General features: G+C 42.1%; 1 protein-coding gene across 1 annotated transcript in view; it reads right to left on the reverse strand.

Annotated features, from left to right (window-relative positions):
* The window catches only part of LOC126266933 (chondroitin sulfate proteoglycan 4), a 551,011-nt gene that overhangs the window by 76,887 nt on the left and 456,573 nt on the right, over window positions 1–17,551 (reverse strand). Inside the window, exon 17 of the mRNA XM_049971625.1 lies at window positions 824–979. Within this exon, the coding sequence (XP_049827582.1) occupies window positions 824–979 (156 nt within the window). The remainder of the gene's footprint in view (window positions 1–823; window positions 980–17,551) is intronic.

Consider the following 17,551-nt stretch of genomic DNA (forward strand, 5'->3'; position numbering starts at 1 on the left):
CCATTAACTCTGCAATACAAACCGATGCGTCTGGAGTACTACTGAGACCGAGCAGCGTGGACTGAATGGTATCGCACTGTCTTCAGCAATGAGTCGCGGTTCTCCACTACCCGGCTGATCACCCTCAGCAAATGTAGTGGCGACCTGAAGAGGGAACCCATTCTCATAATACTTTGGAGAGACAAAGTGATGTTATTTGCGGTAACGTGATGAAGAGAGTTACCGCGTTTGACTTTAGGTCACGGTGGTTGTGGTTGAGGGAACTCGGACTGCACAACTGTATGTATTGAACATCTGATGTCTTATGTCTCATGTAACAGTATTATGGTGCCATTCTTCTGCAGCACTACCCTCGTCCGCATACGGCACAGGTCTTACTGAACTATCTATGTGGTGGTGAGGTAGTCCCGTGGCTAGCAAGTAGCAAGTCCCCCATATCTGTCCCCCATAGTACAAATATGGGGCCATTTCGGACGGCAGTTTCATCTCAACGCCAGGGTACAGAAGACCAGTTACAAGAGTGTGTGCCAGCTTGCCTCAGGGGAGGACACCCTTCCCAATCTTCCCAGACAGAGGAAGTGCACCGTCTTACTGATAATTGGGCTCATATTTGCAATGTTCTTTGCAAATTTAATCGGATTTTATATTAATTGAAATAACATCTCATAGCCTATCAACACGTCATATTTTAATTAGTTTCCTCCTCCACTCCTGGATAGTTTACTATTTCTGTCAGTGTATGATACAGCACGTGCTTGCAAAAATGCCGCGGCTTTGAAACAATTTTTGCTCCTTCTGTCGATTGTTGCACCGTGATACTTACCGCTGTGAACAAAAATGATCTGGTGCGAGTCCAGCTGGGCCTGCGTGAACTTGCGGACGTGCAGAGACGGCGCAGCGTACAGCGCCACGTGTCCGGCTCGTGGAGACGATACGATGAACGTGAGGTTGGCGGCCGACGTGTCCGCGTCGGCGGCAGCTGGAACACGCGAATGGTTACATCAACAAAATCCCACTATACAGATCAGTAGCAACTGTGGTCGCGACCATTCTGGTGCTTCGCCAGACATTTCTCAGCTAGGCTACGCTAACCTAGTGGAACCTATCGAGAGTGTGTATTACGGTCGCATGTTAAATTAGCACTTCACTATTCAGTGTCTGATATTCTTCCGAGCCACTCAAACAGCGGCCGAAGATAATGAATATAACGTTACTCTTTATGTGTTTCTGCATCAGTCATGACCCCTGGGGTCTCCTCTCAGTATCATGTCTCCCATCGCATCTTCATCTACGTCCTCTTCCCGTTATATAATATTGGCTTTCAATTTTCCTTTGTATAGGCCCTCTATACACTCTTTCCGTCTTTCAGCTTTCCCTTCTTTGCTTACGACGGGTTTACCATCTGATCTTTTGACATTCATTTTGGTGCTTCTCTTTTCCCCAACCTTTTTTCTGTAGGTAGTATCTTGCACTAGTGAAAGTTTCTTCTAAACCCTTACGTTTGTTCTCTAGCAAGCCCTGCTTAACAACATTGCACTCCCTGTAAATCACGTGTTTTAAATATTTGTATTCTCTTTCGCCTGTTTAATTTACTGCATTTTTAAATTTTCTCTTTTCGTCATCTAAATCTCTTTTGTTATTCAAGGATTTTTGCTAGGCTTTGCCTTTTTACCTGTCTGATCGTCTGCAGCCTTCACTATTTCATCTCTCAAAGCTACCCATTCCTCTTTTACTGCATTTCTTCCCCTGTTCTAGTCACCTTTTGCCTAATGGTCCCTCTGCAGCTCTCAACAACCTCTAGTTGTTTCAAGTTATGCATGTCCCATCTCCATAATTTCCTACCTTTTTCGAATTTCTTTAGTTTTAATCTACAGCTCATTATCAATAATGAGAGTCGACATCTGCCCCCGGAAGTATCTTATACTTTAAATTCTAGTTCCTAAATGTCTGTCTAACTATTATGCAATCAATACGAAACCTTCCGGTGTCTATAGATCTCTTCCACGTATGCAACCCTCTTTTCCAATTCTTAGACCAAGTATTGGCAATGATTAAATGATGGTCTGTGCAAAATACTTCCTCTTCCATTCCTTTCCCCCAGTCCACATGTACCTACTATTTTTCCTTCTCTTCCTTTTTCTCTTAGCCATAACAGGTGTTCTCTTCCTTTTCTTACTTAGCCGCTCCAGGTGGAATTACGAGCATGCTAGTTGCTGGGATGGAGGCCATGCTTGACATGCCCTCATTACACCTGAGGGTCAAATGGAGGCGGCGGCAGGGGCAAACAGGCGAAAACTGGAAATAGCTGGATACCGTTAGGACATCTAGAACCCAATACCAAAAAAGGGAACAGCAGCGCCATAGAAACTGGTATAGGCAAGGGTATCCAGAAAGAGAGATATGTAAACAGGAAGAATATGGCCCTGCGGTCGGCAACGCCTACATAAAGCAACAGGTGTCTGGTGCAGTTATTAGATCGCTTACTGCTGCTACAATGGCAGGTTATTAAGATTTAAGTGAGTTTGAACGTGGTATTGTAGCCGGCGCACGAGCGATAGGATACAGTATCTCCGAAGTAGCGGTAAAGTGGGGATTTTCCCGTATGACCATTCACGAGTGTACAATGGATATCAGGAATCCGCTAAAACATCAACTCACTGACATCGCTGCAGCCGGAATAACATCTTGCAAAAACAAGACTAACGACAGTGGAAGAGAATCGTTCACTATGAAAGAAATGCAATGCTTCCGCAAATTGCTGCTGACTTCAATACTGGGCCATCAACAAGTGGCAGCATGCGAACCATTCAACCAAATATCACTGATATTGGCTCTGGGAGTCGAAGGCCCGTTCATGTACCTTTGATGACAGCACGACACAAAGCATTACGTCTCCCCTGGTTCCCTGGCTGGACGAGTCTCGTTTCAGATTGTATAGAACGATTGGACGTGTTCGGGTATGGAGACAACCTCATGAATCAATGGTCCCTGCATGTGAGCAGGGGGTGTTCAAGCTGGTGGAGGCACTGTAATGGTTATCGCGTGAGTAGTCTAGATACAATTCGGACAGGTGACACGTACGTAATCATCCCGTCTGATCACCTGCATCCATTCATGTCCATTGTGCATTCCGACGGACTTGGGGAATTCCAGCAGGACAGTGAGACACCCCACACATCCAGAATTGCTACAGAGTGGGTCCAGGAACACTCTTCTTAGTTTAAGCACTTCCACTGGCCACCACATTCCCCAGGCATGAACATTATTCAGCATATCTGGATCGCCTTGCAACGTGCTATTCAAAAGGGATTTCCACCCTTTCGTAATCTTACGGATTTATGGACGGCCCTGCAGGATTCATGGTGTCGGATCCCTCCAGCACTACTTCAGATATTAGTCGAATTCATGCCACGTGTTCCGGCACTTCTGCAAGCCCGCGGGGGCCCTACACTATACAAAGATCTGAAACATCTAAGTCGAAATACGACCCCGGGATATATTCAGGCACAGCTACTAAAGCCTTCGAAGAGGCTGCCATGACAATACTAATCCATATAGTGTGCAAGGTGTAAGAGACAGACAAAACACTCTCAGACAGCAAGAAGAACGGAGTAATTTCAGTTCCAAAGAGAACAGTTTCTGACAGTTGTGTAAACTATCGAACTTTCAGTTTAGTATGACATGGTTGCAAATTAAAACGAATTGACAGAAGAATGGTAAAACTGGCAGAAGCTGACGTCGGGGAAGCTCAGTTTGTATTCCACGCGAGCCATTATTGGCCGAACGACTTATCTTCGAAGATAGGTGAGACAGGGTTGTAGCCTATCCCTGATGTTATTCAAGAGAGAGAGGTAAGTTTTGCTATATGGGGAGCAAAATAACTGATGATGGCCCCAGTAGAGAGGATATTGTACGTGAACTGGCAGTTGCAAGAAAATCATTTCGGAAGAAGAGAACTTTGTTGACATCTAATATAGATTTATATGTTAGGATGTAGCTATAAATGGAAATGAAACATGAACGATAAACAGTTCAAATAAAACGACAATAGAAGCTTTCGAAATGTAGTACTACAGAAGAATGCCGAAGATTAGATGGGTCGGTCAAATAACTAATGAGAAAGTAGAGAAAAGAATTGGGGACAAGAGAAATTTGTGGCAAAGCCGACTAGAAAAAGGGATCTTTTGGTAGGAAACATTGTGAGATATCAAGGCATCACCAATTTAGTATTGGAGGGAAGTGTGGGCGGGTAAAAATCGTAGAGGGAGACCAAGAGATGAAAAAAGTAAGCAAATTCAGAAAGATGTAGGTTGCAATAGTTATTCGAAGAGGCTCGCACAGGATAGATTACTTGAATTACGTAACCATTACGGCACCTCAACTCAACCTCTCGATACCAGAAATATTCTACTGTGTTTCTGTAAAGTAGTTAACATATTTCCGAGACAACATTCATTTCATTAATGTAGAGGTATTTCGATGCATCGATATGTTTATATTGCAATTATATTATTTTTATATGTATTCTTTTTTTGTCACTATGATCTTTGACGTACTTGTAACTCTTGAGTTTTGGGCACGTAAGCGATTATTAGTTTGTTGGAGAGTCGGACCTTGAGAAGGTGAAGTCTTGGACGTCATGTTGGAAGGACGCATATTGTAGTCAGCTTATAAAATGTGAACTTTAACAGTGAGGAAGATGTTTTCAAGTATGTTTTGTATTGTGAAGTGATGTTTTGTGTGTTACGTGATATTTCAACAAAAGCAATAAAAAGGAAGTGTAACTTAAATTCGAAGTGCTTATTATTTTTTTACATCACCGCTGTGCTAACTTTCAAAGGTTTAATCTTCCAGAATGGTTTGTGAAACACATCAATAAAACTTTTGAATACCGCAGAATAAAACCTAGGCCTCTTTCCATGCGAGCTTGGAATCATCACCTACATTTTCGACGAGATCAGCGTGGGAAACACGAAAAGATGACTGCCTAGTTTATTAATTATTACATGAAATGACTTTATTAACTATGCTCTAATGACACCTTCCACATAATAACTTAGTTGTTGCCCGAAAATGCAGTATTTAGCAGCGTGAGCAATACCACAATCATTATTAAATTTTGACCTTTGTTGTGGTAAGGTTGTTAGAAGCTGCACCAAACCAGTCTGCGGACTGAAGGCCACGACAACAATGAGGCTAAGCAGGAAAGTCTACGCATCACGCCAACCTCCCTGGCAGCCCCCTTCTGTTCTACTTTGTTCCACGATATTACAGCCCCTTAAAATATCAAATATCTTATTACAAACAAATATCTTATTACAAAGGTGTATATTCATCTCGGACTGCATTCCACAGAAGTCTCAGAGTTTATCTGGAACTATGATTGAAACGTCAACACATGCGCAGTTTGGCATCTCGGCGAGATCTGCGAACCTCTGAGTGGCTTCAACGGTTTACGGCATACGCGAAGTAAGTTATGCATCCATTTCCTCTCAGAACACAGGCCACGATTTGGGCAATAGACAGTTTTGCACGGTACCAGCGTTGTATCTGCTGGGGGTGACTAAATTTTATCCCGCGTTTTTCACAACGCTAGCCGAAGTTGGCTCCTGCAGTACAGAAATCGAGTCATTGCAACTATTGCACAGGGTGGGTAGAGTGGTGTCTGGCGTTCATAATGGTGTCTCTGGCTACACGCATCAGTTTATAGTGGAAGTAAGGGCGCTATCGAGGCCCTGCACTCGACGCACGTGGCGCGACCGCCAAGCTGGGGCTGCTGGTGGAACGGCAGCCGGGATGGGTTCATTTCCTGGCGGCGCACATAAAGACAGAGTCGTTACCCGATGGCCGTGCCGTGCCGTGCCCCACCGTCAAGCGGCACCCTTGGTCCGATATTAGGGCGGCCTAACTGCTAGCGCCGGCTTTGCGCCGCCGCCACTACTTTGCATCCCCGCGCCTGCGCCGTGTTGCCAGCGTTTGCTTGATCGCCTTTTCATACAGCCGAGGCTTGAACTTGTGGTTGGAGAAGCTACTCTCAGCAGCAATTTACAGGGAAGTGACGTCAAAATGGCGAATCTTCTCTAGGTGAAAGATCAGTAACTAAGGACTGGAAAGTTGCACAGGTTACACAACAATACTCAAGACAGGAAATGGAAGTAATCCGCTGAATTACACACCATTATTACTAACATCGATTTGCAGTAGGATTTTAGAACCTCAAGGAAAACAAGTTGTTAATAAATAGCCAGCACGGATTCAAAAAATATCGGTCTTGTGAAACACACTAGCTTTTTATTCACACGAAGTAATGAGTGGCGTCGACAGCGGATGTCAAATTCAATTCATATTTCTAGATTTCGGTACAGCGTTTGACATCTCTGTTCACAAGTGACTTCTAATAAAATTGCGTGCCTATGGAGTATATCCTCAGTTGTATGACTGGATTCGTCATTTTCTGTTGTAAACGTCACAATTCGTGGTAAATGACAGAAAGTCATCAAGTAAAACAGAAGTGATATCTAGCGTCCCTCAAGGAATCTTACAGAACATCTCCTGCTCGTAATCTACATAAACGATTGAGGAGACAATCTGAGCAGCCCTCTTAGTTTGTTAGCAGATGATGCTGTTCGCCCCCGGTAGTTGAGTGGTCAGCGCGACAGAATGTCAATCCTAAGGGCCCGGGTTTGATTCCCTGCAGGGTCGGAGATTTTCTCCGATTAGGGACTGGGTGTCCTAATCATCATCATTTCATCTCCATCGACGCACAAGTCACCGAAGTGGCGTCAAATTGAAAGACTTGCACTCGGCGAACGGTCTACCCGACGGGAGGCCCTAGTCACACGACATTGATTGAGCTGATGATGCTGTCATTTTCCGTCTCATGATGTCATCAGATGATCAGACACAATTGCAAAACGATTTGCAGAAGATATCAATATCGTCCGAGAAGTAGCAACTGATTTTGCTAAATCTGTGAAAACCACACAAATCTAAAAGCTGTGAACTCAACTAAATACTTAAGGGTTGCAATTAGGAATGGCTTAAATTAGAACGATCACATAAACAATGTTGTGAAGAAAGCAAACCAAAGACTGAGATTTATTGTCAGAACACTTAGAAGATGCAACAGGTCTGCTGAGGAGACTGTCTACACTAGGCTTGCTTGTCGTCTTCTACAGTATTGCTGCGCTGTGTGCGATCCACGTCAGATGCGATTAACGTGGCACACCGAAAAAGTTCATAGAAGTGCAGGTTGTTTAGTGTTATTGCAAAATAAAATGGTACTAATTTATCCAGTGAATACATGCTGTTCCAAACTACCAGCACATTGAGGACCTTCCGAAAACGTACATGTTGGTACAATTTGTTGTCAATACATGACGTGAAATGTCTTATGAGTGATTAATAGAATTTTCTTATTTTGTTGTTTCCATGTTATAATTTGTGTGTTATATTAGAATGCCTTTTCAGGGGACCAGTGCATTGAAGATTTATCAGAAACACATCAGTCTTGGTACGATTTGTTATAATTAAATGTCAGTTAAAGGCATGTTATTGGTAAAGGCCTTCTGGAGATCCTACGGCGAGAGATACTGTCAAAAATTGTACGAGTCCACTGTAGTGTAGTGGAGAGAGATGTGAAGCTACATAGTCGAAAGAAGTATGTTTGAGTCGAGATGTATTCAAATATTTCTTATACAGCTACGCGTTTGTAAAAGACTCTGGGACTCCCTTCTCCCTTACGGTGTAATAGAAGTTCCGTAATATTCAATGTTCTGTTCATATAACAGCACGCTCTCTCAAGAGTGCATTTGTCAAGTTTTGTGAACTTGGCAGGGAATATCGATATTCAAATTTCAAGAATGGACGTCAGAACCACATTACATTAACTGCTGAAATTACGAAGATAACTCGATAATCTTTTTCTTGTACCTTTGTTCCTTAACGGTGCAGGGTCGGCATAGTTAGTAATGAAATTAGCATCGTTAATTCAAGGACTGGCCGGATGCTCTCCCTGTCGCCTCTGCGCTACCCCCACGACGATATTTGCCTCAACTGTCTGCGTGTAGCGTCATTCATGAGAGAGGGATGGGAAAGCCTTTTTTTTGGTTTTTTTTAAGTGTTTGTGAAACGTGTAACTCAGACAGGACTTGGGTACCACCCCTGTATTCACCTAGAGGGATGTGGAAAACCACCTAAAAACCACGTTGAGGCTGGTTAGCACACCGACGTTCATCGTCAACCCACCGGCGGATTCCATCTGGGGCCGGCTCCCCTCCCCGTGCCGGAAGCGGCGCTGTAACAATCACGGCTATCAGGGCGGTTCGAAGGTAACGGAATGATGAATATTATAAATGATATGCTGATGTAAGTACTTTCTTGCATATTCATTAAGAAATATATAATGCAGTGCACTAGAGGCGAGTCGAGTGACAACTTTAATTTTTTGATGAGGCTGAAGAGTATAATTTTCAACTAATTGTTTTGTTTCTTTCTCTGCCAAAGCAATTACACGCCTTTCCTTTTAACATTTCAAACAGAAAAACGCGTACTTAATATGTGGATAAATCATAAGGCCTTCTGTTGTCTTACTGGAGTTAATTACACTGTGTCTGCTGATTCGTTCGTAGTACAATATCCAGTCTATAAATGTCTTCAACCTATATGTACAGAACATTAAGTGCCTTCCACAGCTGAATAATGAAATCTACTATTAGTACAAGTGCATGTTGAATCCAAAACGGCCTGTAATTGCTTTCGCAAAAAAGATACAAAGCAGTTTGCTTCAAAATATACAATTCAGTCCCATTAGAAAACTTAAGTTGTCCCACAACTCAAGAGCTTCACACATATTTGCTAATGAATATGTTTTAAGAGACACCAACTGAAAATCAGCTTGGAACCATATGTTCATCTTTGGCAGCCTGTTATCATTTAATTTGTCGTTGGCGAAGATCATTGTTTGGGAAGATTGCAGCAGGTGACAGAAGTGGTGCCTAAATGTGAACTTAAAGGAGAGGAAAGAGTTGCTCAGCTCATCGCAAAAAGAAATACCCCATGCGAAGGATAGCTCACACCAGCAGAAAATCATGTTGTGCATTTGGTGGAGGAACAGAAGCATTGTTCATCATGTATTACTACCAAGGAATGAAACGAAAACACCTACTGCATATACTAAGCAGCTAAGACGACTCCCTGTTGGCATTTAAAAAAATCTGGGTAAACCTGTGTTGCTAGCTTCGTAAAAACGGCACGAACCTATTCACCGACCAATATAAAAACAATAAGTAACAATGCAAATTCCAATTTATTTTAGTCCAGTCGGAAGTAAATGTTTTCGATTTCATGATTTTCTTATTTTTGAGCATCACAGTGATGTATAATAGCCTCAATTATACTGATTTTGCCATTTTGGATGCACAGTGATCATCATATTAACGCCACATTATGATGATCACTGTACGATCAGATGTTCAATACGACGTTCGCGACGTGTCTGCAGTATGCGATGATACTGATTAGTATATAATAATAATAATGAATCACATTCGTAAACGACCACTCACCCTAACTGCAATAATGCAGAAAAGAAATAAAGGAATGGTCAAGTAGCAGGGACATAGAAATAGAGTAATTAGAATAAATGTCCATCACAAAAATGGACAGGGAGTGTGTTCAACACTTGATAATTTCGGAATTTATTCATTACAAGATGCGCGCTGTAAAGAATAAAACCGACAAAGAGCACAAAATATTGGTAATGATGGTGCAAATATTAAACGTGGTGACAGGTACTTTGGCCACACAAGACTGTCATTCATAACCAACGACATAGCGCAAATCATTGTCAACCCAATGATTCGGAAACAACACCAGATTTTTGAATTTTTAACTGCAACATTGCAACGGTTACTCTCTCTCGGGATAGACTGACATACGTTTATTTAATTTTATACGAAACTGTTTGTAAACAAACAGGGTCTGGCGTCAGCCATAGAACACACGGAATAAACTTGATAACCTCTGTTGCTCATCTTTGCCTTCTGTTACATTATTAAATTTAAAAAAGTGGTTCAAATGGCTCTGAGCTCTATGGGACTTAACTTCTGAGGTCATAAGTACCATATAACTTAGAACTATTTGAACCTAACTAACCTAAGGACATGACACACATCCTTGCCCGAGGCAGGATTCGAACCTGCGACCGTATCGGTCACGCGGTTCCAGGCTGTAGCGCCTAGAACCGCTCGGCCAAAACGGAAGGCTTAGTAAATTCGACAATGTGGCTTGAGGTAATGGTGCCCGTACATGTAATGACAGTTTTATGTGACTGTTTTATGGCACAATTATTCAATGAATGTCACATACGTTTGTTTTATTTCTGCTGTGGCACCTGCATTATATAACCATGTTATAATATAGTTCGATAAGGGCTTCGTTTATAGAAAGTCTTATCGTGATAACCGCCGCGGGGGATTAGCCGAGCGGTCTAGGGCCCTTCAGTCTTGGACTGTGTGGCTGGTCCCGGCGGAGTTTCGAGTCCTCCCTCGGGCATGAGTGTTTGTGTTTGTCCTTAGGATAATTTAGGTTAAGTGGTGTGTAAGCTTAGGGACTGATGACCTTAGCAGTTAAGTCCCATAAGATTTCACACACATTTGAACATTTTTTGATAAACATTGTGGTATTTGAAAATAGGCAAATCCCGCAATCATGAATGTACAGTAGAATAAAAGATCTATACAATCAAATGACGGAACTTTGTGATGTTGGCGTTGGTCAAAACGCGTTGATCGTATAAGATGATGCAAGGGGTAGCGATTGAAAATGGACAGTGACTATGAACTGCAAATAGTTTTTATATTATGAAAGCCCCAAAAAATTTAATATTTATAAGAAATTAAAGAAATTATGTATATTTTCATGGAAGAGGAACATACCTGAAGCACTTCTTAAACTCAAGTCCTGTGTACTTTGTATAGTCTGTCTTCTCGTTATTCCAGTGTTATGTTCAGAACTGCCAGCAGTATACTGGTGCACCCGTACTTACGTGCTGGGATTAAGCGATGAAATTCGGAAGGAGCCACTCGGGTGCAACCACGGACTCAACTGGACTCGCCAGCCAGCGCCGCCACATTGGCGATGCAACGCGCGGCTGGCCCGAAAATATCCGCGCAATATCGCCGCCGACCCAATCTCGCCAGCCAGCCGATACCTGCCGGCTCGGAATAAGGAAACCGGGTCGACTGCCTGACATGTCGGTTGCCGCGCCGCATGGAAACCTCCCCCGGGAAGCAATAAACGGCCGAATATGTTGACTCTATAACAAAACAATAAAGCAGCCGCGGGGCGGAAGCGGCGCGCAGGCCGCCGCCATAAATCCGCCCTCCAGATTTATTCCGGAAGCCTGCCCGCACGCCTGGAGAGGGGTGGGAACTCAAGGAGGCGGCGACTCTTGCCCCCCCCCCCCCCCCCCCGCTCCTCTCACCATCCCCCCGACCCCACCCACTCCCACTGGCGAGACAGTATCAGCGAGCTGCTCCCATCCGCGCCGAGCGACTTAACAAGAAACAATTAAGCTACAGAGGTAATAAAAACTGTTATACTCGCGAAGAGTTCGTGAGCGGCGTACGGCGACCCGTCCACAACCTCACCACCGGCCGTTACTTGCGTCTTTCCACCCCCACAGCGAGGCTCCCCTTCCCTGCATCGCTCCACATCTTTGTCTCCATCGCATCTTCTTCATCAAACTTTATTATCCTCTATAAATGGCAAGAGGGGGACGAAACGCGGGATGGTGCGTCTTAAATATCCCGTCTCGACTCACTTCATTAAATGGATTCCTTAGCCGGCGGCCAAAAAAAAGTAAAACGAATCTGAAGCGTTATACTACCACTCTAAAAGACGGCAATACTGCGGAATCATTTGACTGTATAATTTCCTGCAAGTTACATTCCACAACTTCAGCTCTTAGTAGAAAATATTTAATCATAAAATATTATATTGGTTATTACCTCTTCGATATCCGAAGTGTTTCGAAATTAAAGCGGCTTGCTGGTCTCTAGTTGTAAATCAGATCAAGTATTTCGTCCAATAGCTATCGAAATAAAACTGCTGGTAGTTTCAGATGAACAGCACGCTAGATGACATCTGTAATTTCCATTTGCGATAGTATCCTTGTTTGAACCACTGAATGTTTCCTGTTACCTAACGAACTTTTCATCGAATGAACTAACTTGTAGTTTTTGGATATTTCATTTCCCGCAAATACTGATACCCATTTGTATACGGTTAAGTGCAAGTGGGCGTTTTATCTTCTAACGTTTGCATGAATTTTTCGGTGACTGAAATAAATGGTTTATGAATACATACTATTATTTTTACAAAAGGTTTATTCTAACACATGATATGTTCGTAAAATTACTTCTTGATTTATTTAGAAAACTTTGCTAGTAAATATAAGGCATCACTTAGAATAAACTGTCAGTTTAGCTGTCAACTGTATTTCACGAAAATATTCTACAGAAATATAACTTACGTGATTATAGCAATTAGGCAACGAATAGTCGGCAATTTATTCACTAATGCAATACGGGCATCTGTTCCAACTAGATGTGAACTGACATTTATGTATAACTTTTATAAACGTAAGTACACTCACCAAATGTATCCATCTACTGGTTTACTTGATAATGGCATTATAACCGAAACAAGCATCTAGTGCAGAAGAAACTCCACTATTTAAATTATTTCCAGTTTACATGGAACTACACATTACAAATCTCATATTATGAAGTAACCTATGCTGCGTGCCTGGTCGAAAAGGGAATACTTCGAAAGACAATTGTCATAAAGTTTTAAGTGATTTCTGGGTGAGAACCCCTGTTTAACGGAAGTACGGTTATAGTCCTAATAATGCGTTGGTGTGTGGTAAGCTGACTACTGAACTCTTGCCTATGCTACTTTTCGATGCTTTATCGCAAGCAATATCTAATTTACCACGGGTAACACATATTATGTTACCGCTTTTAGAGGTGTCAATATTAGATTTTCCCTTTGCGTTTTTCAATGATGCTTTAATACATATTGTTAGGAAGAGGAAATTTGTTTATCACTCAGGCTTTATTAACATTGCATTTTAATTTTCAACTTTTAATTTCTCGTAGATGGGGTTCAGTGTTTTCTATACTAGTTTGTAAGTGGTTTAGCACAAGTTCATCTGCCCGCCCCACCCCACCCCACCAACCTTCTCGCCTTCTATAGCGACGGTTTTATTACCGTCATCTATGACGCCTCCTGTTAACATCTTCCGCATTGCAGAGCGGTCGGTACAGCCTTATGTCTGCTCTTGTGTCTGCCGCTCGTTCACGGGACGGTAAGTCTCTTTCCGTTTACTGCGTTCATGATTGGAAATTGTCTCGGTCTGTCACTAGTCTATAACTTTGTCTGCCCACGTTGTCTTTATCCAAGATTTATTTCTATAGGTTCTAAGCAATCCCCTTCTTTTTAACTATGGACTATCACCCTTAGCACGCTGTGTGTTTCATAAATTGGACATGAATGACGGGGAACGGCTCGAAGTCTGTTATCCTTTTGCTATGAGTTACTCAGTCCTATTTAGTACTTTTTAGGTAAGGTTAATACGATACTGTACTTCAGTATCCCTTTATTCCTCAGACCGTTGTTAAGAATTCTTTGTGACATTTTTTTCATTACTAATTTCTGTACAGATCACCCGAGGATGCGTTTTCAATTGACATGTGAACGGTCGTAACTTTGAATAAAACTATTTTACAGCCATACCGTATCATTTCATTCAAAATCTTCAATTATAATTACAGATACCTGCTTAAGCTTTTGTATAAAGGATCGATCGCCGCAGTCCTACACGCTGGAATGTGTCTGACTCGCCAGCTATCTTCACGCGCTATTTCAGACACATTTTTATGTCTTACTGGGTTCTGACTGTACCATGCTTTTAACTTTATGATGTTTTTGATAGCACATCATCTATACGTTTACTCCTCGGGATGTCTATGAGTTAATCGAATATACACATCCAGTTATCCTTTTTGCTTATATATCACATTGGACTGAGATTTATTGAAAGACAGAAATACGTATAGATAACGATGGCAGTTCTTAATGCAATTTGATTACATCCGGTATCAGAGAAACTGAAAGCAGAATATCAAAATATCTCACTATAGCTAAATTAATCCAAGTAAAAAGTTATATTTTAATTAATATTAAATTAATTACTGTAATCACTTTGACACATTAATTACTTTAAGAAAATTCATCACAAGGCTCTTTGAACGTCAGAATCGACTTTGCAAAGCCAGTTTTATTACTTACAAATGGTGGTTACACATCGAAAGAGCTGGCATTTCTCGAAGTATAGCACTGAAAATTGTAATCAGTGTGATATTCGAATCTGACCTGCCAACAGTAATGTTATACTGCCTTGTGACCTGTTAGTTATGAAGTAAGTACATAAGTTTGAGACAGTAGTGTAGATCTCAATACAGACAGGACAGAATGCTATACACGTATTCAGGCACCAACATGCAACAGCTACACCCAAGACCAGCTGAATCTCTCGTATGAGACACACGTCAGTCAGTTATCGTTATCTGCTACAAAATTTATTTAGCGAGTTTAGGTTGAGAGCATGTCAGCCACATTGAATCAATTGCCGTGTAAGCGTGAGTGACATATGTCTGCTTCTTGTAAAATAAAATTATAATAGCTTAACTTGGTTTCTTTTACTTCATGAGTTCCCACCCATCAACTATAAACAGTATTTCACAGATAGTGAATCGGTGGACTTACAGCTGTGGGCAAAGCTTACGAGCTAAAACGGGGATAGGTGCTGTGCAGCTGACGTTTTACACATACATTGTTTACTAGATTTATGTTAACACCTGCCTGAAGTGATCAGGTATTCCGCAACGTACAGCAAAAACTTTACGGAGATAATGGAAACATCCAATCCTTGGCTCCTTTTTACACTGCCTAAATAGTTTTGTATGGTGCAATTCTCTGCAGGAAACAAGAAAGGCATTACACGTACGAAATAAATAAAATTTAATGTTCAAGGTAGTAGAGGGATAGGATCCAGTAACCTGAAGACGATATACATCTATATCCACAGACATACACGGTCAATCATTGTTAATGTGAAGTTCATGGCAGAAGTCACGCTCGAATATCTTCCCGTTACAGTAGCGTATGGAATACGGAAAAATAACTGATTACGTGCTTCTTTGGGTGCGTTAATTAGGCTATCTTCTCTTCACGGTTCTTACCTGACCGATACGTCGGGGGACGAAGAAAAACTCCAGATTCTTAACTTAATATTTCTGAATTGAAACTTCGTAAGTGCTTTCACGGGATAGTTGACGTCTATTTTGAAGCGTGTATCAGCTGAGGTTATTCAACACATCCCGTAAGTTCTTCCGCAAGAGAACAAACCTGTGACCATTCCTGTCGCCCTTCCTCGTATACGACGTATACCTCCTGTTAGTCTTATCTGGAATGTGTGCCACATAATTAGGCATTATTCTAAGATAGAACCCAAAGGTGCTTTGTGAACAATCTCTTTTGTAGACTGACTACAGTCAGTCCGACTGTCGATCAGTTCCAGTCATTCCACCAGGAAGGAACTACACAACTCGAGTTGTCTGTATTTCAACCATGCCTAGACGGTCAATACCGCGGTTCGACTGCGTCGGCATTGCTACCTTGTGGCAGGAGGGGCTCTCAACAAGGGAAGTGTCCAGGCGTCTCTGAGTGAATCAGAGTGATGTTGTTCGGAAATGGATGAGATACAGAGAGACAGCAACTGTCGATGACATGCCTCGCTCAAGCTGTCCAAGGGCTACTACTGCTGTGGATGACCACTACGTACGGATTTTACCTTGGAGGAAGACTGATAGCAACGCCACCATGTTGAATAATGCTTTTCGTGCAGCCACAGGACTTCATGTTACGACTCAAATTGTGCGCAATAGGCTGCATGATGCGCAAATTCACACCCGACGTCCATTGCGAGGTCCATCTTTGCAACCACAACACCATGCAGTGGGGTACAGATGGGCCCAACAACATGCCGAAGTGACCGTTTAGGATTGACAGAATGTTCTCTTCATCGAAGAGTGTCGCATATGCCTTCAACCAGGCAATCGTCGGAGACATGTTTGGAGGCAACCCGGTCAGGCTGAAAGCCTTAGACACACTGTCCAGCGAGTGCAGCAAGGTGGAGGTCCGCTGCTGTTTTGGGGTGGATTTATACCATAGCGTAGAGAATAATTGAGTGTTATTAATAAAACTGAGATTCGCCTACTCGTCCCAATAGCCGTGACTGTTAATGTGACGCCGGCTGGTGTGGCCGAGCGGTTCTGGACGCTACAGTCTGGAGCCGCGCGACTGCTACGGTGGATGGTTCGAATCCTGCCTCGGTCATGGATGTGTGTGATGTCCTTAGGTTTGTTAGGTTTAAGTAGTTCTAAGTTCTAGGGGACTGATGACCTCAGGAGTTAAGTCCCATAGTGCTCAGAGCCATTTGAACCATTTTTTTTGTTTTTCTTTTTTTTGTTAATGTGACCCTTCCAGGACAGGAAGATGCAAGCTTCACATGATGGAGTAACAAAAGGGGCCAATGGATATGTTTTTCAGGCGGTTTTCCACATCCCTTTACGTTAATTCTGGGCTTGTACCAGAGTCCCGCCACTGTTACACGATTCGCAACCATTCAGAACACTTAAGCTCACTTCCACGGAAGTAAGACTACACGCAGACATTTGGGGTCCACGTATTCCATCCAGTGTGTGTGTGTGTGTGTGTGTGTGTGTGTGTGTGTGTGTGTGTGTGTGTGTGTGTACAGGAGTTATTTGGCTTTGATTTACCCTTATTTAATTCTACGAATTTACCACGTGACATTTATTCTGTGATGTACTGAACGTTTCTACATAAATGCGCCAAACAAATAGAGTGAACTATAGAACGTTACTGCGGCTTAGTCTTTTATAAAAATAGAAAGAAAATCCATTAAAAGTAATACAGAAACATTAAACTGCATATCGTAGATGCTGATGCGACGAATTTCTAGACACGTTCTATTTGGCGCATTGTGAAACCGTTTCAGAACGCCACAGCAGCAAATTCTGTTAAAACATACTACAAAATTTTATCAACGAATGTAAGACACGTAATAAATTGTGGTAATTCTCTCTTCTTCTCTACAAAAAGAGTGATATGTGAGCTGTGACACTTGTTGCAGTCTAGTGAAATGTTCTTGGATTCATGTTTTCACAGCCTTACGTCAGGTATCCATACACACTAGGATTAACCTATGTTTAGTGATAGAAAATCAACGAAAAAGGTTTTTAGGCAGTTTTCATATCAACAGTCCCTAGAATTTAAGGCTGTTATTTCATGGTATAAAATTTCACTTTATAATTTATGATTGCAATGGCAGCTTTTTCTGCTGTTACAATGTCGTTATTCACCTATATTGAAGAATAAAGTCACTATGGTAGTTCTATATATT

This window comes from Schistocerca gregaria, chromosome 4 (assembly GCF_023897955.1).
Source record: "Schistocerca gregaria isolate iqSchGreg1 chromosome 4, iqSchGreg1.2, whole genome shotgun sequence".
Taxonomy (NCBI): Eukaryota; Metazoa; Arthropoda; class Insecta; order Orthoptera; family Acrididae; genus Schistocerca; species Schistocerca gregaria.